Genomic DNA, 25,865 nt, shown 5'->3' on the forward strand with positions numbered 1-25,865 from the left:
TGGCCTTGAAACTTACTGAAGCTGCGAGCTAGCTTTTCAGCCAGCCCCCTCTTCTCGGCAAACACTGGCAGATTCCTCGTTGGCATTGCATGTCCACGGCAGAAGTCGCAGGGCGCCTTCTTCGTTGCGGGGTGCTGTTCTCGTCGCGACGATTGCATTCATGAGGCTGACGTAACGTGCAGCTTCTGCCACTGTCAGACCTGAATTGCCCGTGCTGTTGCTTTCCGTGTCATCCTCATCACTGTCGCTAGTCGACACTTCGGCAACAACAGAGGCAATGATGGCGAAAAGCCGAACCTCGTAGCCGACATCTCTTCGCGGTTGCAGCAGTGCTGCCGAGCACCTTCTTTGCATTCCAAATGCCATACACCGTAGTCAACTGTAGATCCCTGTCGTGTGCCAGCGCCAACTTCTTCATGTCACGTTAGATAGCACAAACTATGTCTAATTTTTCTTTTATGCTGAGCACCTGGCGTCTTGTTTATCCGAGATTCGGCATGATGCAAGTCTTTGCTTGCACGACGTCACAACCCCACAACGCTCTCTGGCATGGCGCCGAAACGATGTTGATGTTGGTGTGGCTTCACACGTAAACGCACAGGGCACTTGGAGGCCGTTGTTCTAATCTCTGAGGCTTGTTGTTCTGCCAGGCCACCAAATGGAGACGACGCACCGCCGTGTTTGCGCGACGAAAAGTGGAAACACTAGGTGTTAACCGATACATACGCAGTAAGCTGGTACGGTTCATGTGGATACAAAACGCATTATGTTTAATGGCTGCTGAGTCGGGGATTTGACTTTACTATTTTTAAAACGAAACTACTGTTTAAGCGGGTACAGTTTAACAGAGTTTTACTGTACCTATGTTACTGATAGCTTGCTACATTCCTTGTTATGCCATGTGAAGAGACTCCTGAGCACGTGCAGTACTGTTTTCTTCCCCAAAATTTGTTAACATTAGCAAATAACTACCATGACCAAAATCACAGTGAAGGGGCTAATAATTGTAAAGAAGTTTCCTGGAAAATTCGTTACCTCAGACTCCCAATTATGTCGACATTTAGGCAGTTCTTGCCGAGTTGGAAATATTGTCCATTGGCTCAATGGTCTAGCGTCACATGTATTAGGATTAGCGGAGGAAGTAGTTGCCTTTTTCTGACTGTTTCAATTGCCCTGCAACTTGGTCAGAAATGTATGGCTGTTTCTGTATTACGGTATGTTTTCGTTGTAAGAGGGCCTGGTTGCTACCCAAGCAGTATGTAGGTAACTGAGCCAATATGAGAAGCAGTTGGTAGCGTTTTACATTACTGGCAGGGAGAAAGGAATATTTGTTCATTGTTCTGTTACAAAAATTTGCTAAATCCATCATGCCAACACGGCTCTTATTGTCGCAGGTTGCAGACTTGTACAACAAGCAAGACCACATCAAGAACAAAAAGGCAGCCGTCCAAGAAACCGCAGCCGACGAAGATTTTTATTAATATTTTATCTCCACATGCCATGTAAATAAAATGTTGCTTTCCCTTTTCATTCATTGTGATGTGGCCCATGCTTATGAATAGTACCTGGAAAAATAAAACATTTGGATCATGTTCAATGCCTATGCGTACACGCAGGCATTGCATACATCCGCAGTGCAGTGCCAATACATATATATATATATATATATATATATATATATATATATATATATATATATATATGGCTGCAGCATATATGCTGCAACCCTGCCATCATCCTTGTATAGTAGGCTCTTGCTAGTTTAAAAGCATTAACTTGGCTTTTTTTTAAACCCCACTGAGGCTGAGCCTTATTCCACATCAAGTTAAGTTAAAACAACCTGTGCACATTTGTTTCTGACCATGGAGAGTGTATTGGTGCAAAGAAAACTAAAGGATCATTGATTACACATTAATTAGTATGGTAGTTATTAATTTGTTGACCTATCTACAACTGAGAACTCTCTTTAGCATATAAAAAATGATAGTCTGGGCTCTACAATGGGTTTCCAAGGCTTTAATCAGAGTATTTATACATAAAATTCAGCCTATAGGAAGTATGTTGCTCTTTGTGGGCTTAAGTATTTTAGTTTCGTGTGCCATGGATATAAAATGTTGGTTTCTCTGTTCATTCTTACTTCATGTGGCTGTAGCAGTTGTCTGGATTATATGGGTGTGAATTTTGCGAAGAGCGAGGGCATTATGGTGTTAACACATCTTCCAATGTGCCTGCTTTTGGTGGGGAAACTTCAAATGGCCCATTGAGCGAAAAAGCCGGCATTTCTAGTGTGTAATAAACTTCGTTTGGGACTAGTTGGTACATGGTATTTTGAAGGTGAAAACTTCAGCGCAAAACCCAGTACAACCCACAAAGAAGAGACGAGACAAACAGATGTATACGTCTGTTTGTGGGTTGTCCTGGGTTTTGCGCTAAAATTTTCACCTTCAAAATGCCTTGTGGTCTGTAGCAGCAAAACGGCACCTATAGTCCCATTGGCTGTGATGCCATGTCATGAATGCGCTTCGACAGAGTTCCCATTGGCTGCGATGCCATATGACGAGCTGCACCTCGAGGGAGCAGTGCAGGCAAAAAAAAAAACACCTGCTGAAGTGCTAATGCACCAAGGGTTGCATGAGGGGAGGGGGCATCGCCGTGATGCCAGGTCCTCTTCACTCTCAGAAGCCTGTGTTACCTGCGAGATCATGTCTGCACAAGCTCTTACCTGCGTTCTAACTGCGCCTCAGTAAGGCCAAGTCAAAATGTGCCGAGCACCTCATTGCGTTCGCTTGCCCACGAGGAGTTCATAACATTAAGGACCGCTTAGTGGCGTTTGATTGGACATTAATGCTTTCTCATTCAGAACTCAAAATGTCCTCGGATTTCTCTGGTCTGATCAGTTGTGTCATCTTTGCACAAAAGCAAATGCTTTTCTTATATCGTTCTTTGCACAGTTCGGGTACTCTCCAACAGAGGAGCATATTCACAGTTTAATAATAATAATACTAATCTTTATTTCCATCGGGATGATGGAGGAGGTTGTGGGTAAAAGCTGCTCGTAAACGGCAGCTTGACACAGCCCCCTTATATAGGGCAACAACAGCAAAGCAGGGAAAAACACACACAAGTATACATATAATCTCTTCACAATTTTGCAGAGCCAAAAATAACAGGATCATTTCATAAATGAAATGAAATAGAAACAAAGAAAATGGAGCAACAATCAATACAATAAATACAGAGGGTATAAAGCAGTACAATAAACACAGGATTAAATGTACACATTATAGGAATACAGGTGGAGTTTCTAAGAATGTGTGCAAAGAAGCTGTCGTAATTCATGTCTAGATATCTTAAGTAGGCAAGTCCCAGATTTTTAATAGTTTAATAGAGTTGGAAGTGTGAAGGATAGTTTTTCCATTGCGTAGTTGGTTCTAGGAGTTGGTACAATCCACTCCTTTTTATGACAGGTAGGGTAACACATACTGCTCTTTTCCAGTAATGACAACTCGTGTAGAGATTCAAGATGATATTTTGTGATCCCTTTGCCAGAGCAAAGGGATCGTAAGGTTTAATGCACTCATTTGGGGAACTAAATGTGGGATGGTAATTTGAACTTGCAAAAGGAGTAGCGAACACTCCCTTTGTTAAGTGTGAGTGATACGTAAAAGCCCTTTGCTCTGCTTTGGGGAAAAGCCTGGGACTATGGTAATTTGCATTTATGGAATGCTAAAAGTATTTTAAATTGGTGGCAAGTATAGTAAAAAAAGTTAATGTTGTTTCAATTCATTATATGGCAGTGCACACTATAAATGCTTCAGCGACATTTTAATGCCAGGAAGTCGAGATGAAGGAACAGTGTATACAAGAGTGTAGTACATATTGTAACACACAAACATCATGTTCGGGAAAAATGTATGTACAATCAAAGTACCTTTCAGGCTATGATCAATGAATAGTACAATGAAAAAAGTGTAAGAGGAGATGGTCTTTGAAACCTGTTGTATGCGACACATTGGTGCCACTGTTTCCCATTGGCTACCTCACCATTTGACAACACATGTTGGTGATTCTGTAGTAGCATAATGTGCTCAACTGAGATGTGTGGAAATTACATTTAGTAAGCCTGAATAAGTCTGGGCTCCGAAGGTACTGTACATTCATAGTCTCCTATTCTGCGTGGATGGTGGAATATTATAATGACATTACGTACAATAATTGAAGGGGTCGCTATAATTTTGCACCAAGTGCAGCCTGACTAACATCTTCCCGCTATAGATCGTAGTCAAGCTAGTAAGTGGCTTTTGATTGTGTTGCTGCGTCGGAGGTCGCCTGTGTAGTAGCTCGCCATAAGACAGCAGCAACACACAACGGGGATTGCAAAGGTTACAGAAGGCAAGCACACGAGGACCGTATTCGCCGTATAAACTTAATAATATATAGCGTAATATCGAATAACACACTCGATGGCACCATTTTGCCATCGAGCACACTCGATGGCAAAACTAACAGCGCATCACTACCGCTAACGATTCAAACCCTAACAGACGTGTCTCGGTGCGCATTGTCCGTCTGGTGGGCGCTGGCGTCGCGGCGGTCCCAGCGCTAGTGGCGCCGCCTTTTAACGGCCACCAAGACTCGTTTGCGCACTTTGTGGCGGTGCCTCGACACAGTCGTCTCCGACGGCCCGACGGCCCCCTTGCGCGGCGTGGATTTCGACACCGCGGTGGTCTGCTTCGCGATCGTCGCGCCGCGTAACGCGGTGGCCACCGCGGTAAGCCTCGAGTAGGGCGTCTCGGAGTCGCAGCTGCCGGTGGCGTCGTCCAGCTCGACGTTGTAGACGGCGACGCAAGGGATGCCGGAACTGCGGACGAGCGCCGCTACCTGCGAAGGCGGTCTCTTCAGCGAGTACCTTACGGGCATAAACGCGAATAGGAAAGCACGCCAGCTGCACGTAATAGACATGAAAGTGTGAGTGCATTTGTAGACGGCGACGCAAGGGATGCCGGAACTCCGGACGAGCGCCGCTACCTGCGATGGCAGTCTCTTTAGCGAGTACCGTACGAGCATAAGTGCGAACAGGAAAGCACGCCAGCTGCACGTAATAGACATGAAAGTGTGAGTGCATTTGTAGACGGCGACGCAAGGGATGCCGGAATTCCGGACGAGCGCCGCTACCTGCGACGGTGGTCTCTTCAGCGAGTACCATACGAGCATAAGCGCGAACAGGAAAGCACGCCAGTGCACGTAATTGACATGAAAGTGTGAGTGCATTTGCTCTGTATAACTGCTTTCCAAGTTATAGTTTATGTAGAGTAGCCCAAAGTGACGCAATGTCGGTCAGTCGCGCGGCAATCTTTCGTTTACTCGCGGGCTTCTTTGCCGCTCGGGGGAAAAAAACACTTTCTATGTAGCATGTGTCGAACAACAGAAAGCTGTATCTGGAGTTTTTCATGTCGCCTTACAAATTTCTCATTGACACACTTTTCATCTAAATATAATATTAGAGAGGTTGATCAATTAGACTACCGATGTAATTAGGCGGAATGCAAAACAAGATCTTGAGTACTATCTAAGCGACGGCAAACAACAACATTACCTTGGTTCCGTCCAGCTACAGAGGCTAGAATGTTTATAGTCCAGCTACGAACGTGGCATTAGCACATTTTTTTTTAAAGTTTGGCTCAAGTTACGTGGGACACCCAGCAAATGCATCGCGTCATAGAGTTAGTAGCATCGCGTACCTTGCGGGCGAGCGTGGTTTCGTTGTCGAAGCTGTCCATGATCTCGGCGACGGCCACGGCTCGCCGGTGCACCAGCGCCGTGTTGGCCACGGCGCCCCGCTCGTACCGTATCTCGGTCCACTCGCGACAGTGCTGCGATGCATGCACAGGGACCGAAAGCAGCGACTGCAGCGTCATTCTTGCTCGATTAGAGAACGCGTTTCTTGGGCTCATGTATGCACGTCGCTGAATGCGAAGAATGGTCCCACATACGCGTGAAGACCACGATGTGCTTACGGGAGTACCGTGTGTGTGTCAACACATTGTTGAACACTGTAGGCGAGCAATGGAAGCCGCAAATGGCAAACATTTCAACAAGGGGACAAGTCCTCGTCAGGGAAACTAAGTCCCTATATGTTACCTTTTTCGAGCAACATCCATTGATCATCGAGGGAAACCCGCCGCGGTTGCTCAGTGGCTATGGTGTTGGGCTGCTGAGCAAGAGGTGGCGGGATCGAATCCCGGCCACGGCGGCCGCATTTCGATGGGGGCGAAATGCGAAAACACCCGTGTACTTAGATTTAGGTGCACGTTAAAGAACCCCAGGTGGCCAAAATTTCCGGAGTCCCCCACTATGGCGTGCCTCATAATCAGAAAGTGGTTTTCGCACGTAAAACCCCATGATCTGATCATCGAGGGAAGAGCGCCTTGTCGTAACGTTGGCTGCAGAGTGATGTTTTCCTTGCTCGTGCACTATTAACATTATTTATGTCTACACCTTCCCGTGACCCATTTCTTTTATTATAGAGCATATGTGAATTGGGGAACCTGCGTGGTGATTGAGCTCATGTCCAAGCAATGTTAATTATTATATGAGGGCGCGGTTTCGATTTCGAAATTAAGCCTCTCATTTGCAAGAGTGGGTAGCTATGGTCACCATGCATATATGCCCCGATGTCCCCAGCGCCCATTCGTGCGAGCAATGAATTCAGCTGCACCCATTCGTTCCCGCAGATAACTTCTGCTTGTGTTGTTCGCCCCACTTCTTGCGCGCTCGGCACTCATGGTGTCGCCATGGCGACCAGGATGGGATTCGAACCCACGGTCGAGAGCCTCTGGTAGGCGTTTACATGCACTGCGTGCGCTACACAAACGTTACTTGCGGTTGCACATACAGGACAGTCCACGCATGAGGACCTCGCGGATATACGTTCAGTTAAGCTAGTAGTATGTTCTTGCTGCGCTGATAATGCCCTTTAATTAGGTGTGTCTTCGAGACCGCAACGGTCAGCGTGTTCTCACCATGGAGTACGACTCGGGGAAGTAGTTGTGGCAGACCTGCCCGAAGCGCCTCGGCCGGTCGTACATCAGGAAGCGCATCACGGCCAGGCTCATGGACACGCACGTCTGGTCACGTGGCACGCCCAGGCGTCGAATCACGGCCAGCGACGACATCTGCGAAAGCAATCGTGGCCGCGCAACAACGAGATTTATCGCGAGGCTCACGGCAGCTTGTTCATATACGACGGTATATACTCGCGGATTCTTTGTTAAAAGAATCCATATATCTTTTCTTATGTTTGCATTGCCGCTCGGCCATATCTTACCGTCTTCTTTTTCTGTTGAATGACACTTGCAAGTAATCATCATCAGCCTGGTTACGCCCACTGCAGGGCAAAGGCCTCTCCCATACTTCCCCAACTACCCCGGTCATGTGCTCATTGTGGCCTTGTTGTCCCTGCAAACTTCTTAATCACATCCGCCCACCTAACTTTCTGCCGCCCCCTGCTACGCTTCCCTTCCCTTGGAATCCATTCCGTAACTCTTAATGACCATCGGTTATCTTCCCTCCCCATTACGTGTTCTGTCCATGCCCATTTATTTTTCCTGATTTCAACTAAGATATATCATTAACTCGTGTTTGTTCCCTCACCCAATCTGCTCTTTTCTTATCCCTGCTTACAAGTAATAGTACTGATTAACTAAAGAGAGATATACGGCAATAATAGTGACCGCTGCACACTCACGATGGTTGCGTTGGAGATGGCGTACCGGTACCCGTCCAGGGCGTTCATCACGAAGGAGCGGCATGGTCGTGGCCGCACGTCGTGAGCCTCGAACACGGTGAAGCTGCACAGCCTGCGTTTCGATGTGGAGAACGACAGGAAAGTGGGCGGAAGAAATTACTGAGATTGTTTCACTTCGCATACAGCGCAAATTACGATTGGACGATGAACACGATACTCGTCCAGATGGAGGACTACGACGGTACAGCTTGGTCGGATTGCTCAAAAAGAAAAGGAGAAAGAAAGGCTGACATTGCGAAAAGAGAGTCCATGCTGTTGTGCGCACATTATATGACTTGAGCTTCTGCCAAACTCTGCTCGCTCAATCTGACCATGCTCAGACAAGGTCATTTTAAGACTGACAACACTACATGCCACTACCATGTACGTAACTCGGTAAACCATTAAATTAACCCATTCGTTTCAGTCTCTACAAGGGTCTTACGATAGGGGCATATAGACATTGACCACAAATGCTACATTTTTATCTCGGGGACAATTAGCAACGGTTGGGCACTGTAGCAGCTCGTTCCATTTTCGCTGAATTTCCTAGTTTATCGCTTCCAATTGTTCTGGCACACTTGGGTAAACACAGCTAGACGATGACGTAAAGTGGGGTGGAGGGAAAGTGTATAATCTCGCCTCGCGAATTTTCAAGCTCGTATACGCTGCTCACCTGACGATGGTGCGGATGGCGTTCTCGGTGTAGGCGTGGTCGTGCTCGTGACTCTCCCGGTGGAAGAAGCCGAACACGATGAGGTAGTCCTCGCGAAAGAGCGCGCGCAGCCGCTAATGAATTGAGAAGAAGGAGATAAAACTCAGTTGGGACCACGGCAGTTGCCATCCATGCAGCTCGACAGATGCGTTTGTAAATTGCAAACATCTTACAAGAACCCGCACGTTAGGCCAACAGATGTTCTCATATATTGCTATATATAGACATCTTACAGATGTCCTAAGATAGTCTCATACATGTATTGTAGACGTCTTAAAGACAAGAACACATAGTCGTACCAAAATTTGTAAAGGCTTTATGAACTTTCTCTTAAAGCCTTCTAGAAGAGTAATATACGTCTTATAGACATACTTGAAAACGCTATAAACGTCCCATAGATGCACAGACGTCCCGCTTTCCTCAAAGTGTATACGTGAACAGGCAGGCTTGCAACACCCTGGCTGTGCCTAAATGCTACACTGTTAGGCGGCCGGTGGCTGCGGCCGAATACCGTTTATTTGTGGATGGACCATGAGGGCTGGGCAGTGGAGCTGCCCGTCTCACCGCTGTCCAGGTCGATGGCTATACTTCGTCCTCTTCGCTCTCTCTAGCTCAACATCCTCCTCATCTTTGTCGGTGGCACGGCTATACAAAGCTGAACAAGCCACGACGTACACCCGGCCACAAAATATTACGGACCATGAAATTTGAGAAAAAGTGGACTATCTCCACAACCTCGCCACGCAACCTGGTATTTGCAGTTGGGGCATCGGCTAGAATATGTTAAGAACATTTTCGTATACAGTGCTACTGGCTACTGCTACAGGCTGCTTGGTAATTGAACGTTTTCTGCGATCCCGTGGTCCGTAAACTTTTGTGGCCGGGTGTACGTCGCAATAAGTTTTACAAGGCCATTTCGGGGCACGCACGCACCTTGAGGAAGTTCACGTACGCGTCGACGGTGTGGCGTCCCACGACCAGGTTGGTGAGGGCGATGCCGTCCAGGCCGGCGCGACGGACCCACTCGTAGGCCAGGTTGGCCGACGCCGCCAGGCCCGACCGGTTGGACCAGAGGTGCACGTACGTGTTCTCCACGTCCAGCGGGCGCAGGCCGACGAGGAGCCGGAGGCCCGGAGCGGACTCGGAGCGCAGTGCCCGCACCTGCTCGGCCATCGCTGCCGTGGTCATGGGCAGCGGTGCGCGGCCGCCGGAACCTGCAGCGACGGTTCGTTCGGTGAGGCGGGAGAGTTGTAGTGTCCATGTATAGCACTCTTTGGAATGAAGTAAGGCAACCCTGGGGTTCAATGAGGCTTCCAAGATGGCTGCAGTTTCGTTGAAATAAATGTGTGTGCTTCCAACAGAATCGGCCATAATCAGTCTCAATGCTCGAACTACCATAGGTTACAGGAGTGAGCGGGTAAAAGTTGCGGTGTGCGAAGAGAAAGTGAAGGGCTTTGGCAGTTTAGCAGAATCGACAGTTGGAAGCGCTGCTGGTTAACCTTGGTATTTGCAACGTCGCAAACGAGGCGATAGACGCGGGCGGAAAGTACACACGGGACAAACGCCGAAACGTTCAAGTTTGACGCTGGTTTCATGCGTAACTGGAGAATAAGAAGCGAGCAGACGAAAAACAAACAAGTTGGCATAGCGACGAGAAAGAACGCAGGAAAGCAATTAAACGATCAAGAAAACAGGAAAACAATGCCGTGACTCAGTCAACAAACATGCACACACGGACGCGCCCGCCCGCGCATGCGCGAGCATGCCAGGCATTTGCACTGACGTGAAGCGCGTTCTAACGAATCGCACAAGCAGACGAAATCGTCCGAGTAAGTTCGCCGTATGTTTGAGATGCGATGTACGAGAGAGAGACAGGGACAGGGTGCGACTCGGAGCCGCCTATATACTTGTGTGCGAGTACGTTACGAGAACCCGGACCTGTCTACTTTGAAGCCCAACGTCGTGTGACCTTGACAGAAGCGGCACCGCGTACGAAAAGAAAGTGAGTTTTGGCATACATAGACGTCAGCACCCATTGTTGTGAATCCTGTTAATAACTGGCCAAGTTCTTTTAAGTCAACACAGCGCCGCGTGCTTCAGTTGCGGCGTGTAACAGAAGGAGAGAGGACTGCGGCGAATATACCATGTTTGATGCAGCAAACGCGGCAGCGGCAGGGACCTATACCTCTCCTGGGCGGCCTGATGACCCTTTGCATGAAGTCGAAGACCTGGTCGCCGAGTATCAAGTGCGAGCACTCGTGAAGCGGGGGTCCCGGACGCACGACACCACCTTCCACCAGGCAGAGCAGGGAACGTGGTCCTGGGCGTCAAAAAAAAAAAGAAAAGAAAGAAATACGGTACGTGCTTTTAAAAGAAGGGAAAGCCGGCCGAGTTGGTATTGGTGAATAGCTGATAAATGCTTTTAGTAACTGTTGTATTGTAGACGTTAGGTAACTCTCTATTTTTCGTGTAGTTTTATTTCGTGTTAATTGACCTAACCATGGTCCCTTGTCCTGTTTTTCGTTGCCTCGCTGGCGCATGTGCAGTTGAAGTGTATATTGACTCGTTCCCTAAATAAATTTTTCAATTGATAGTCGGCGCTTGGGTTGTGTCTGCGCCTGATTTTATTCGTTTTCAGCGCACTGTTGTCATTATACTTGTGAACTGCGCGTGCGTGTCGTCTTACATGGAAAAGGGAATCGTGGAAAACCAGGGAAGCATCGAGTGATCTACGTCATCAGGACTCAGACAGTCAATATTGGTACAAAGGCGAGAAAACACGGCACATTAAACAAAATGCTTAGTTCTCACTTGCATTTTTTTCTTCTTCTGCGCTTGGCCAAATAGGAATCTGTAATTGACCTACCGACTCGACTCGCTACTCTTTGGTAATTCTGTTACGTCAGCTAAGTGTCCAAGAATCGTTTGAGCCAAGGAAAACGTAGCTAGAAGCTCAAGATGAGTGGGTCATCTTGTGCTTTTAGGATCAAGGAATAAAGTGATATACATTGAATGAAGAGCATCCGGCTGAAGGCCTTCTCCACTGACTCATGATAGCGCTGAAATCCTCGCAGAGATAGCACCTCATGAAGTAGTTTGTACAAGAATGGCGCTATGGGACCTTCATTCAAGCAGGATTGTCCACACAAGCATTGAAATCATATGACTAATATCCCATTTAAGTCCAGTGCCTGTCCCAAACATCTGCAAACACACGCGTCTTGCATCATCCAAACCCTACCCACGTCTTCAGACTTCATAATTTCACCACTACACATCTAATCTTCTATGCAATTCGACTTGATTATACTGTTCCTATCTTCTCGTACCTGGACAGCAAGAAGGGCGCACATAGTTGCAACGAGGGATCAGACTCATCGCAGTGCCCTACCTGGCCCGTGCGCCTTGGTTGGTAGGGGCAGGGCCGCTAAAAGACCTCGGGGGCGGTTGCTGGCGGTGACGTCAGGGTTGACGTCAGTGCCGACTCCTCCCGTCTCGATGCTCTTCACTTTGCCGCCGCTTTGCGTCTCTGTCGTTGCAGACGACGCTTTCGTGTCGCTGCTGGTAGTGAGAGGGCGCTCGCTGCCTACGGCTTTGGTGTTGGAGCCGGACGCGTCAGCTCCTGGGGGAGAGAGAGAGTGCATTGCAGTGAAACTTTTTCAGTGAGTCGTCTGGTCTTAGTGGATATACGCCATGAGTAATAACGCCAGTATAACTTGAGGACACATTTTTCTTCAAAGGCAGAAGAATGCTCAGTGCGGATAACAATTATTGTAAGATTGAGCTGCTAAATTTCGTGCCAAATCGAGGCTGCTACGTGCGCATCGTTTGTACAAGGTTAGATCAACAAGCATTGCTGGTGGGGAACTCTTCAGCTGTCGTGCGTGTGATCTGTGCGGCACACTGATTTTGTTCTTGTGTGACTGAATTCTTGGCTGTATCACCAGATGTGACCCAGCCGTTTTTATCGAAGTGTACTTGCGTCCCACAAACTCGGTGCACCTTTGTGATATTCGCGCATTCTAATAAGTCAACCCTGTTCATGTACATCTATATATGTGTATTTAGCTTAAGTAAAAATGAGCAGGTGGTGCCACCTACAGGCGCTAGCCTCTCTTAAGAATTACGTTTTGAAATGCTCCTCAGTTTCGCCTCTATCATATATACGGACTGTTTCCACGAAAACTCTAAGTATTATTTAAATATAGCTGTTTTGAAATGAAATGGTGGTTCTTTCGGTGACTCGCCGTTGGTGGTGGCGTCCATAGGGTGACGGGTGATACTTGTCAATTAGTTGCCAATGAAAAAAAATATATTAACATTTAAGCTTTTCGGCGTGCTCATCGTAATTGGGGAATTGAAGCGAGCTCTCGGTAAAAGCCATGCCAACTTTTGGCTCTAGAATAACGCGATTACCTGCGGGACTGACCCGACGACTTTCGGCTTTCGAGGCGCGCGAAAACGGAAACTGGGAAGCTGCAGCGAGTGCAAAGTCGTGTGCCCCTCGAGGCGACGTTCTGCTTACGTCATCCAGCAGCGGACAATCAGTGCGCTGCGACAGCGAGGAGCACGGAGCCGAAGCACTCTGTCTGCCACTGAGGATGGAGACCCGATCACGTGACAATGGAAGGTGTATAAAGGGACCCAGAGCGAGAGGGCGCGCCACTGGCGCATTAATTACGCATGCATGCGTAGCCGCGTTCCCCCTCCGCTGCATATGACACCACTAACACGGTGCTTATGCCCCGCCGCGCATCGAGCAAACTGATTGTGCAGAACCTCCCTGAACGTGAAGTGTGGAAGATGTGCGTAATTATGGCGGCCGGCGGTACGGAATGTATATGATGGGCAAAGTAAATATGCGCATCTCTCAGCTCATACTCCTCACACACGTGTGAGGAGTATGAGCTGAGAGATCGCGCATATCCCCCTTACATTAGCCCTCATATACACTCCGCTACACGCCGGACCGCCATAATTACGCATTCTTAAAATTCCCGTTCAGGGAGGTTCAGGTATGTTCAGGTTACTTTTTTTCGTAAAGTGTGCTCCACTACGTGGGTACCGGACTTACAGAACATCACGTAATATATATATATATATATATATATATATATATATATATATATATATATATATATATGACTTCTTTTTTTGTGGTCTTGTGTGCTTTACTGACTGAGGTTCAGTTATCGCAAAAAGAAAAAGTGAAAGAAACGTGAGCTATACAGCGACTTTCGTGGAAGACATAGTTGACGAACCCTGACTGGCTGAAAATGGCGTCCGTGGTGGCGGCGTCATCACGTGACCGGCCGTGCCCGACGTCAGGGCGGTCGCCTGCCGGTCTCGCCAGATGGGCGGAAGGGTCCCCGTCGCGGCGCCCTTCTTTCTCGCTTGTCTGGCCTCTGACGCTGGCGACGTCGGCGTCGGCGTGGTCCGGAACTTGGCGAACTCTGAAGGTCGAAGAAGCGAACGAGGAAACGAAAACGGAGAAGGTGTGTAATTTAAATGTGGTGGGGATCGCTCCATCTCGAGGCTCGTCAAGAGTCGACGCGATTGACTCACCGTTAGAGTGTCGCATCAGTTCGTCCGCTGCAAAGGGTTTAAAAGGAGAATAAAGGACACGTGACTGTCGGTAAATGCGCAGTTTTGCAGAACCTACAGGGTGGTGCTTGGAAACAACCATCAGATTAGGCAGGGAAGATTGTGGGTGGTGGCTTATGGACCATTTCTTCAACGTTCACACCCAGTGTTAGTCAGGGTTGAGAAATTGCAACCACTAAAATGATATATTATCTAATTTCACGGTGGGCAGCTGAAAGAATATGGAGAAACTCCTGAGCCCTATTGCGAAATATAGGCGAAAAATAGCAAATTGTTGCGCTTGCGCGAGCATTCGATAAGAAAGTACCGATAAGAAAAATAAAGAAGCACACACACGTTAGATAAGTAAACGGTGTGGCAGCGACTTTGGATATCTATAACTACCTTCTTGGCGACGAAACAGAGTTGTATTGAGCTACGCCCCATCGACTGTTTCTGCAAACTGAGTGGAGCACAATGAGCATTTGGATAGCTTCACGGAGCGTGTGGACAACAACAACAACAACAACAACAACAACAACAACAACAACAACAACAACAACAACAACAACAACAACAACAACAACAACAACAGTCGACGAGGGTGACTTCACGCACCGTATCTGCGCATCTCGTAAGCGCTGGGCAAGTCCTCTTCGTCGTCGTCTGCGAGAAACAAGCAGCCATCAGTTTGTGTGCTCGTCACAATCAATGCGCACTTCGAGATGTTAGGAGGCGTAAAGGCGGAGCCGTAGTGGCGCATCTGCTGCTACTCGAGGTAGCTTTACCGCGGGGCCAACGTTAGGCCTAATCTGTATACCTTCGAACCTAGGATTGTATGTACGTGCATGCGAAAATCATTGCACAATTTTGTTTGTTTTTATTTCTTTTATCACATATAAATTTTTTGCCACAAATAGCATTCTTGAGTTAGTACTTGCGTACCGACTGCATGAGCCCATGACCTACAGCAACGCTAAGGGAGTAGATCAATCGTTAACTACTTCCACTATAGTCAAAAACAAGTGAAACGCAGAAAGGCTCCCATTGAGCCCTGCCTGCGTTACATGTTCGAGTCTATTTAAACGAGCTGCTCGAACAGCTGTATTTATTTTACCTGCGAAGAAGGCTCCCGTGTGGGAGCCGAAACGTGGTCTTTTCTTTTAAATTTTACTTTGGTCGGCGTAGTGCCCCGGGTTTTTGTCTACCTTTTCGCCATGTTCCATCCCGAACAGACGGTCATTCGTCATACACTGATCTTCGTTACATCATCATCATCATCATCATAATCGCGTTATCTGAAGCAAAAAATTAATTCGTGCTCAAAAAAGAGAGGACTCACTGTAAGCCACATTCATGCTGTCTTCATCGTAATCGTCCAGCGACGCTGTCATAAAAAGAAAGCGAGATCAATTGACGATTTGCCTTCTTTTCAAATCGCGCGTTCAGTTTGGGCGTCATTTCAAACACAAAAGATTTTCTGCCCATGAATGATATCAAAAAGGTGTTCCCGGTAGGCACGTAGCGGTATTCATGCACTGTGCTTCAATCATACCAATAAAGATTCTCTTGACAGACGCATCGTGAAATTTGTGCACACTCCTTGAATCACACCCAGAAAAGAGTCTTTGTAGACGCGTCGTGAAACTCGTGCATCGTGTTTGAATGATACCAAGAAAATGTTCTCAGTAGACACGGGTGGAATTCGTGCCATTTGTTTTTTGCTATTTATGTATACGTCCCGTATAGAACGCTAACAAGCGTCGTGAACAAGTTAACCGAAAATATCAGACAGAACGGCGAGTTATCTAGCTCGCGGATAAGCGCGATTACTGTGGATTATCTTATCGGGGCATCAGCGCCGGGATGGTGACCGCTGTGTGCTCACCTCTGGTTGTAGCACTGCTCCTGCGACGCGATGACCACTGCTCTCTCTTAGGAGCCGCGCGACCTGCATTTGTTTGAGATAATTAGCATGCGTGGCGTTTCCAAAGTCAACAAACCTGCACGACGTGCTCATATCACTCTATCATATCGCTCATATCAAGAAAGAAGACAGTTTGAAGCCTGAAAAGACGCTAAAGAGAAACGCTAGATCAGTGAGGGTGATAAAGTATTCTTTGGAAACTCTGTCTTTGTTAATTTTGCGGCAATAGACTGATTACTGAGAAACTGGAGGTCAAAGCTCCATTTTTGTTTTAAATTTTGCACTCAACCTCAAGGGTCGGTACGTCCAACGCGACGTCACGGATTTCAAAACATTTGATTGTATTTTCACAGTTGTGGTTAACTAAAGTTCATGAAGCTTGCTTAGTTCGGTCTTTGGCTCGTTTAGCATGCAGTGCAGTTGATCTTTAGCGTTAAGTAACTGACTAGACCCCAGGAGATGTCGTCAAAATATATTACGTCACGGCGAGCGCGTGGAAAACCTTCAAGGCGGCGTCGACTGCCGCCTCGTGTTCTTTCGTCCTTTTCAAGTTTCTATTTCTTTTTTAGTTTTATAGTTCTAGTTCTAGAAGGGGGGTAATTTAGTCATGCAGCTCAGATTACTTTTCTCTTTAAAGAGGGCGCTAATGATCCAAACTAGCTTTGTTTAGCCTCGTGAAATATCTGTGTTGAAAACCTTAATTCGCTGTTTTATTTGGCGGAAGAAAGGTTGCTTGTTAGTGGCGAAAATGGACGGCAACGATTCCGTTTTCGAATTTCGCGACCGAATTGCAGGGCCGGGACGTTAGTGTGACGTCACGGATTTGAAAGTATTTTACGGCGTTTGGGCAGTTTCTTTTCGGAATAAGTTCTCAAAACCCACTAAGCGTAGCCTTTGGTTTTATCGAAATTCCACATATATATAGTGCCTCTTTATGGTCAAAATTTTTAACTAGTCCCGATCAGACGCTCTACAAATCTCATGACGTCACGAGTCATCAGCGCAAGGACTTCAAACCTGTTTTTAGTTATTTTTCCCCGTATTTTCTGGCTCACAGATGCTGTGCCCGCGAGAAGGCTGAAGCTTCTGGTATTGCAGAAGTAAATTTTACCGATCCAGCTTAACTTGGCTCCCTTTCTTAAGCGTCCATTTTTCGTCCCATACCTTAGTGCATTCTTGTTGAGCTCCAACCGCCTCAGAACTGCTTCTGTTATGTGGACAGAATTGTGTTTTGCACTCGCACGTGCGGTGCGGGCATAGCATTATTGCGGCCTTTATACGAGCCGCATGACGTAGCGATAGCATTCTGCGCAGTCGCGGACTTGACGCTGCTGAACAACTCGAGAAAAATCTAAACTCTTTTATCATAACATTAAATGACTCAAGAAACACCCGATTAAAAATTTTCACCAAGTCTCGACTGAACGGCCTGTAAAGCGTGCTCCGTTGCACGAAGAACCTTGATGTGGCGAAAACGTTTTTACAAGCGACCACTTCTGGTTATTTTAGAAGCAGGCGCTCTTAAAATAGACAGCTCTAAATATAACACAATCTAGCCCACACCTATCAACAATTTGTGATTAGCCAGCGCTCGAGTGCTCCCCCACGACGATTGAGCATTGTGGTTAGTTGGCTATCGTGAATGATCATCATCGCTACTGAGTACATCATCGCATCTATACATTGTCACGAAGGTTGGGAATCGTGGTAATCGGCCGAGGCACGGCTTGTTGCTAACCCGGTGGGCTGTTTACATTTGCCAAGTGCGGGTTGAGAATGAGAAGGGTTGTGGCAGCGTATTTCTGACAAAGTGACACAGCACGCCGATGTCGAAGTCGCCTACTTGCATACCACATCTTGTACAAGCACTGCTTTTCCATATAAACGACAACGACAGTGATCAGTTAACCCATATCACTGTATGCAGGAACGGACATCAAAGAGGCCATACACATTGTGTTACTAAGTATAAATAGTGTATATGAATAAAATGGTTATAAAGATCAGAGTACGCGCGGTGACGTGAAAAACAAACAAACATAATATGTCGCGCAATCTCAATCCATTTTCATAGTTGTTTATGTAGAATACGTTTCCAATGCACAACGCAGGCAGGTAGCCAGCTGACATTTGGCACCGCTGACGTGTACGGGCGTTCAGCGGTCTTTTTCACATGGTAACGCGTCACGGGATCGAATCGGTTCTTCCTGCAAAGATGGCACCCTGTAGCACCATTTCTGCGTCAATTGTGACGGCGCGCGATGTTGAAGGGCGACGAGGTCACTCTTTCGGTCTGTGCTCAAGCAGTGCTTGTACGGGATACACTTTGTCAATACGTCGCGAGGTGACGCGCGGGTTTTTCTATTTTGCCTTCTCTTAATCGTCGTAAATTTTTGTGGCGGTGCTACTTGCGCTCGTGGTGGCGCCGCTACATTGATTGCGTTTGGACAGAGCCAACGCAATGGAAAAAAATAAAGGCAGCCGACGAAACGTTGGAAAAAAAAGGGAGATCATTGGCGGATATTTGGTAACGTGGTCACCAGTATTTGTACGGATAGAAAAAAAAACGGGCGCGCTGATCGTACAATAGGTATCAAAAGTTTATGGACCGCCGCATCTGAGAAGACGTCGAATGTCCGAGCAGTTTGCTGCGGTAGCGAGTAAAACGTCACAACGTTGCATGCTGTGTGGATACACTAGTACAGGCTGGAAAAAGAAACATAATACCAGGCTGCCAAAAATGTTATACTTTTGTTTCAACAAATCTTGTTTCAACAAACTGTTGACGTCAACTGTGCACTCTGTGAGCAAACCTGGCTTTGGCGATGGCATCCGGGCTGGCACAGCCGTGATTCGAGCTGCGGCGCCGAGCTCGATATTCATGTCAGAATCTGCGGATACGAACACGACTTGTAAGACGCTAAAGAAGTGAGGTTCGTTAAAATTTATTTTAGGAGTGGCTGTGCGAGCGAAAAGTAAGCATGCTGGTGTGTTGATTCTGATTTTCAGTTATAGTAACATGTTTTTGTTTAAATTAATCAGAAATAACTTCAAATTCAATTCGATTCAATACAGATCCGAAATAGCCGAAATGGCGAGTGACCACTCGTTCCCATTCTGCAAACGTCTTTCGTTGGAAATGTTCGTACTGTTTATATGTACTGTTATGGATCAATATAAGGCATCGGACACCGCGAGACAGTGCTTTGGATAATGTCGACCAGAGAACAGTTGAGTGGCAGTTTCGCCATCTGAGAAAGGTAATTACCTGCTCTGTCAAGGCCTGCCACCTCCTCGAGTGCCGCTCTCACTTGGTTCATGGGCAGCAAGAAAGAGACGGGAAAAATAAAAAATTGGCAACAAGAAATAAGAGCATGTCATTTCAGCAAGACTTTTTGCTGAGGTGCTAGTGTCATTCAAGAAAAAGTAGAGTGCCGAGGAGGCAAACCGTCTTAGGAACCCCGTGTAACACTGCAACCAAATTCAAAGGGCCGTCATTTTCAAATCTTTGTTTCATTGAAGGTTACAAATTAAAGAGGTTTTATCTCCGAAATATTGCACAGTTGGCTATGAACGACGCCCTTTCCTATTCCCTCGAGTTAACTTTCCGATGGCCTCGAGTTAAGCCCGCGGGGATGCCTTGTTAGCCATGGCGTTCGGCTGATGAGCTTGACGTAGAGAGCTGGATTACCTTCCATGGCGGCCACATTGAATTGTAAGCCGAGTGAAACTCAATCAATCAATCAATCAATCAATCAATCAATCAATCAATCAATCAATCAATCAATCAATCAATCAATCAATCAATCAATCAATCAATCAATCAATCAATCAATCAATCAATCAATCAATCAATCAATCAATCAAAACTTTTCAAGGCTATTTTATTGCCATCGTTATAGTTATATATGTAGTACGCACTAATTTATCATTACGAATATAATGATCCTCAACTTGCGTGCATGTTGAATTGATCTGCATACGGCTCAATAATATTCCCATATAACTGTTGTTTCTCAGTGAGGGATGCCGTTGTGAAATTTGGGTGCTTCATTATTGCAGGCCAGTGCGCAACACAAGGGCTGCGAAAGGATAGGCGTCCAACGTCAGAAAAGATAGAATGCCCAGATAGAAATGCAACGAGCGTATTCAGTGGCGTTTATAATTTCACTGTTCCTTGCGTCGTTGCGCGTTTGTCTGCGAGAATGTTATTCCGAACAATCCTTCAAGCTCAATACTTGCACCAGAGGCCCTATCTCACCGTGCGGTCCGCCTGCGAGTACGAAGGTTGCCGTGGCAACGCCTCCGACGGCGCACAGCAGGCCTAGGAAGCTGCCCAGGTAGACCAGAGGACGGCCCATGTTGCAGTCCGGCAAAGGCAGCTGGCTGAACACCGAGATACGACACCCCTGTACACAACTTGGCTTAGCCTAGCTTCAACTAAAATAACCTAACGTAACCTTAACTTACGTCCGCCTTACTTTAATTTAACAACGTGCCCCAACCTTACCAACATTGCGTAACGCATCCTAAATTTAAATAATCCACTCTAACAGCCTTACGTAGGATGACCCTATATAATGTTGCACAACGTAACCTTACTTTAACTTACCTTACCTCATTAAATTAACCAATTCGCCCTAACTTAACCTCATACACAAATATTAAAAAACTAAACCTGACGTTACCTAACGCAGCCTTAGCTAATCTTACACAACATAACCTCACCTCACATAACCTTATCTTATCTGAAGTAGCCTAAGGTCAGATAACCTTCTCTAAAGGAAGCTAACTTGACCTAATCAATCGAAAAGCTCAAACAAATGACTAAGAAGAACGTCCCAGAAATGAACCAGCGGCAGTGTTTCGTCCCTTAATTCGGCCAGAAACGAATATTCGAAAAAAATATTCGAGGGTCACGGTATACGAATACGAATACCTTCGAACTCGTACTCGCAAATTCGAATATTCGCACGCTCTTTGCGCAGCGCACTCACACGTATCCGGCGTCGCTGCCGTAGGAGAAGTCGGACAAGGGCGGCGAGTGCGACATCGTGCACGTGTCGGGTTCCGGCTCGGAGCAGGACATGCTGGACCAGTGTATGCCCTCCAACGACACCGGGCTGGCCGGTTCCGGGATCAACTTTCGCGCTGCCGATGCAACACGCGAAACTTGGCTCAGTGTGCTGCAGCGTGGAGCATACGCGCGTGTTTACCGCGCTCGATAAATAAGCTAGGCATAGCACAACGAGAGATGGAACGACAGAGTGACAGGGGCTACGATGGGGCACGCGATAACGGCTACGTGGATTCGAGAATGAACGGGTACAGCTCGTAACGTGGTTCAAGTTAACAGAATAATAATATTTGGGGTTTTACGTGCCAAAACCACTTTCTCATTATGAGGCACGCCGTAGTGGAGGACTCCGGAAATTTCGACCACCCGGGGTTCTTTAACGTGCGCCTAAATCTGAGCACACGGGTGTTTTCGCATTTCGCCCCCATCGAAATGCGGCCGCCGTGGCCGGGATTCGATCCCGCGACCTCGTGCTCAGCAGCCCAACACCATAGCCACTGAGCGACCACGGCGGGTAAGTTAACAGAAGGAAGTGGGGTTTATGAGGGATTCTAGGACCTAGCGAGATGGTTCGGGTCTTACAGAAGAGGGGATGACCTTCGCGTAGGTGCGTTTGCTCGTTGCAGCCGCGAGAGATTACGGAAATGCCAATGTAGAATTGTTGACCGATAAGATCGGTATAGTTCAAAAATAAAAGCGTGCGCGTTCGACCTCACCAGCAGGTTGAGGACCCGGCGTGAGCTTCTTCATAGGTTTGCTGGATGCTTTCACTGTGGGCGTTCTATTGTTCTTCATTCGTGCAGGCGTATGAAAAATACGGTAGGAAAAGAAAAAAAGGATAAGCAGGATGAGTTCACCTGATACGGTAATAACATATTTCTCAAGCGACAACCAGTTAATGGAGACTGAGTCTGAAGATAAAGGAGCGCTAGATCTCGCTTCACTGACGCCATAGTTAAGTACCCGTCGTGGAATTTTATTGTTGGCGTCTGTGCCAATTTATAGAAGAGCGCCACTCGATTACAGTGCTGTAGCTTCGCAGCTGTTTCTACAGCTTTGGGGATGTTTTCTCGGACGGTCAATCGCGGAGATAATCACTTTCGATGCGGCCGGTTGAGCAAAACTGGTTTAGCTGATTGGCTAGTTCAGCAAAACCACCCAAATAATACAACGCGCCGTGTACTACGTCACGCGAAACTGATGGTATCGCCGAAAGTGACCATCGGATAATATTATAAGAAGCCGACGAAGACTGCAAGGACAACATAGCGGGAATTACTTATACTTGCTCACTGAATTTAAAAAAAATAAATTAATGGAAATTAAAGTGAATGAACTAACAACTGGACGTAGATGGGATACGCAACCACCTGCGGCCATTTATTATTTCATCCACTTTAATTTCCGTTAATTTATCATTTCTTTAATTCATTGAGTAAGTAGAAGTAATTCCCCCTATGTTGTCATTGGTGTCTTCGTTTGTTGGCTTCTTATGATATTATTAATAAAAGTCGGGCCCCTCGGTCCTCTTTGTTCTCGTTCATCCGGAAATACGTCCCTTATGCAAAAAAGCAAGTGCCTACAGGCATCTTTTTGACTAACTAGGAGGAGTATTCGAGAAAAGAAAGCTATTACTCGAAGATCGAACTCGTACAAACAGCACCAGGAGCGGTTTCATTGAACATGGAATTAGGTATTAGCAAGATTCATATTAGCAAGGATTCCAAGAGAAGGGAAGCGTAGCAGGGGGCGGCAGAAAGTTAGGTGGACGGATGAGATTAAGAAATTTGCAGGGACAACATGGCCACAATTAGCACATGACCGGGGTACTTGGAGAAGTATGGGAGAGGCCTTTGCCCTGCAGTGGGCGTAGCCAGGCTGCTGATGATGATTAGCAAGAAAGTATCAGTGAGAATGAGGGGTGGGGGTAAATGAAGTGCCTACCGTAAGTAATTATTACTCATTCAGTATGACCTTCCTGATTTCATTTAACAGGTAATTCTGCGCTATTCAATGCAATTTCAATAGCTATTAGGAAATTTATGCTCCATAATAATTTCGAATAATCCACCCATTTCTTCGCCAATCCCCCATCGTGGGTAGGAGCCACACGCATCACAGACAACAACAACAACAACAACAACAACAACAACAACAACAACAACAACAACAACAACAACAACAACAACAACAACAACAACAACAACAACAACAACAACAACAACAACAACAACCTTGATTGAAGTATTGAGTGATTACACTTTGCTTCTCAGATATAGCATACAAGTGGGCTATTGAACGTCTCGTAGTAAAGGTCGCAGCACTAAGCTTTACTGGCCTCGCAGCAGGTGCTGCTGGGCATCTAGCTGCTGAGCACAAGGTCTCGGGCTCGACTCCCGCCCGACACTGCGATGACATTCTGATGAAGGCGCAATTGAAAAAAAAAGAAATGTTGTGTACCATGCTTTGTGCGTACGTTAAAGAATCTCAGGTGATCGAGCTTTATCCGGAGCACCCCCTCCCCTTTATTACCGAGTTTCTCGTAAGCCGTTGCTATTGGGGCGAAACACCTCATCAATAAATTTGCACCAAATTATCACAAACTTCTTCGTGATCTGCCTCTTTCGGAGTGCTCGTTCCGAGGCTGTGAATCGCATCCGCGACCTTGGACTATAGGATGTGGAGCGCTGGGCGACCGGGAAGCGCCGAGAATGCCAAAGAACTGCGCGGTAGGTCTCCCAAGATGAGGAAGCACAAAGCCTGCTCGGCTATTCGAAACAACCGCCTGTATCTATTTCTTCCTACAATAAACATCCACCAGCGCTGCGCTAGTCGGAGCTCGTGTGACCTAAACCAGGGAGAATTCGCAATGCCGAGATCGGTTTACCTCCCGAATAGTTTAGCCGCGTCGATCAGGTGACTCACGTTTCCACCGACAAGACAGTTTTCGCCGCGTTTCTGGCTTTCTGCATTGAAATATGATGCGAACGGTTTTTACGGCTTACCTCACGGGGTCCCAAACGCTCGCGGCCTTTTCTTCTTCTTCTTCTTCTTCTTCTTCTTCTTATTTTGCTTCGCGTGAAACGAAGCTGCGCTGACGCACCCGGTGACTCATCGTTGCTGTTGTTTCCTAAAGTGATGAGTCCAACTGTCGGCCCGATAACCAGCCACGCCTGGGGGACTTCGTAGATACGAGGGTGGTTTTCTCGCCCGCAGTTTAAGCTGTACGTAAATGAAAGGTTACGGCGACAAGTGTACGTAGAAAGAAAAGTGTGTAAACCATGAATCTGGGTGTTTGTTCGCGGTCATTTACAAACTTGAACAATTGATGAAAAAATTTTTATTTCTTGTCATTGTTGTCGTTTGTCCTGGATTGAAGTACCTTAGCGCATAACCACAGTGAGCTGAAGATCGGGTGGCGGCCACAAATCGGGAAGCGACTTATGAATTAATTTTCAGAGCATTCTGAGATAGACGTACAAGGTCAAGGGTACGGGAAAAAGCATTAATTAAGAAAAGGAAACAGAAAAGTCAACGAAAGAAATGTATTCAGGTCTCGGTTATGCATGTTTCTTCATTCATCCAAGACTTCCTTTGATTGTTTTTGTTAGTGTTCTATAAAAAAGTGCACAATTTTTCCGAAAATTTGCGCATTTTAGCGCTAGTGATTCATTGCATCATTTGATTGATTGCGTCTTACCAAACTTTTTTCTTTGAACCGAGCTCCATTGCCAAGACGTAGGTATGTCATAAACATTTAACTACGCCTGCGCGTACTGTATTGTAGCCTAAACAGTGTGCCTAAAGAACTCTTGGCCTATCGCAATACCCGAAGCGTATACTGCGCAACAAAACCACAAACAATAGCAGTCAAAGCTTGGCATAAACCACTCCCACAAGGTGCGCTTTATTTTCACGTCCTCCTTATTTTTCGTTGCCATGCAACATTCAACACGATGTTCACGGCATGTGTGGTCCCAGCCGGGCGTCCAGGTTGAGATCGTGCTGAATGTAGGGCAATGCCGGTTCCGCGTAGGGATTGCCGTAGAGCTGGTCTCTCATCAGGCAGCAGATATTGTAGCGGTAACAGCACTGCCTGCGTGTGGAGATAAAAAAAAAAACGAAAAATAAGCACGCCAATCACGCACAGTCGAACACTGCAAGGTTTTTCATGGCGGTTTTCTTTGTTCACGCAAAACACAGCTGTGAATCACGAACACGACGATTCGAGGTCTTAAGCGGGGCCTGACAGATGGAAACACACCGTGGGATAAAAGTTGCATGGACGGAGGTAACGTGCTTCCTACAGGCTGGTCGATTGACTTCACAAAGATAGGTGGACCTATCTTAGTCAAAGGCGGCCTATCGAAACATCGGCCTGCCTGCCTGAGGCACTTTCCCTCTGTTCATACAACTTTTAGGACATTTTTGCTAAATAATTTTGTCAATTAACTTATAATTAATGACTGTAGGCGGTATGTCGATCGTAACTGCACATTTGGGGCATAACCATTTTCTAGAAACTGTGCGCCTTGGAGCAATCTGTGCTCCGTTTCACAGTAAACAGGCAACGCTGCGGAAGCTACGCAAGTAGTCCGGTTTCATGGAATTGTCACTCCGCGCTTTTCGCAGTGCAGTTAATTTTTTTTCCTTTTCATCTGCCACTCTCTCATTCTAAGGAATAACTACATCGCATATTAAAAGTACAACTTGTGGACATAAGGTTACGTCATATCTCGTGTTAATTGTGCACGTTTATGCTTGCAATATGCGACGC

The 25,865-nt window shown here is 46.7% G+C and overlaps 2 protein-coding genes and 1 long non-coding RNA gene across 5 annotated transcripts in view; 2 read left to right on the forward strand and 1 right to left on the reverse strand.

Annotated features, from left to right (window-relative positions):
* The window catches only part of DNAlig1 (DNA ligase 1), a 38,758-nt gene extending 37,228 nt beyond the window's left edge, over nt 1-1,530 (forward strand). For both annotated transcript variants that reach the window (XM_070524286.1, XM_070524285.1), the window contains exon 18: nt 1,395-1,530. In XM_070524286.1, the coding sequence (XP_070380387.1) occupies nt 1,395-1,481 (87 nt within the window). In that variant the 3' untranslated portion in view covers nt 1,482-1,530. The remainder of the gene's footprint in view (nt 1-1,394) is intronic.
* A 1,979-nt stretch (nt 1,531-3,509) lies between these two features.
* LOC139049082 (uncharacterized) lies at nt 3,510-21,874 on the reverse strand. 2 transcript variants are annotated; one of them, XM_070524292.1, is made up of 18 exons: nt 21,805-21,874; nt 21,009-21,162; nt 20,273-20,397; nt 19,280-19,321; nt 18,825-18,902; nt 15,973-16,035; nt 15,427-15,471; nt 14,703-14,750; nt 14,067-14,093; nt 13,763-13,954; nt 11,893-12,123; nt 10,687-10,821; nt 9,435-9,715; nt 8,463-8,575; nt 7,748-7,859; nt 7,023-7,175; nt 5,742-5,873; nt 3,510-4,881 (listed from the first exon to the last, which is right to left on the reverse strand). In XM_070524292.1, the coding sequence occupies exons 1-18, from the start codon at nt 21,836-21,838 to the stop codon at nt 4,603-4,605; spliced, it is 2,244 nt and encodes a 747-aa protein (XP_070380393.1). In that variant the 5' UTR covers nt 21,839-21,874; the 3' UTR covers nt 3,510-4,602. The 2 variants fall into 2 exon arrangements, with proteins under 2 accessions (XP_070380393.1, XP_070380394.1); XM_070524293.1 differs by lacking the exon at nt 5,742-5,873.
* Nucleotides 10,268-10,854, forward strand: LOC139049089 (uncharacterized). Its single transcript, XR_011508115.1, has 2 exons — nt 10,268-10,465; nt 10,659-10,854. It is a non-coding gene; the product is annotated as an uncharacterized lncRNA (long non-coding RNA).
* Nucleotides 21,875-25,865: the final 3,991 nt, after the last annotated feature.

Source organism: Dermacentor albipictus, chromosome 8 (assembly GCF_038994185.2).
Source record: "Dermacentor albipictus isolate Rhodes 1998 colony chromosome 8, USDA_Dalb.pri_finalv2, whole genome shotgun sequence".
In the NCBI taxonomy this organism is placed as follows: Eukaryota; Metazoa; Arthropoda; class Arachnida; order Ixodida; family Ixodidae; genus Dermacentor; species Dermacentor albipictus.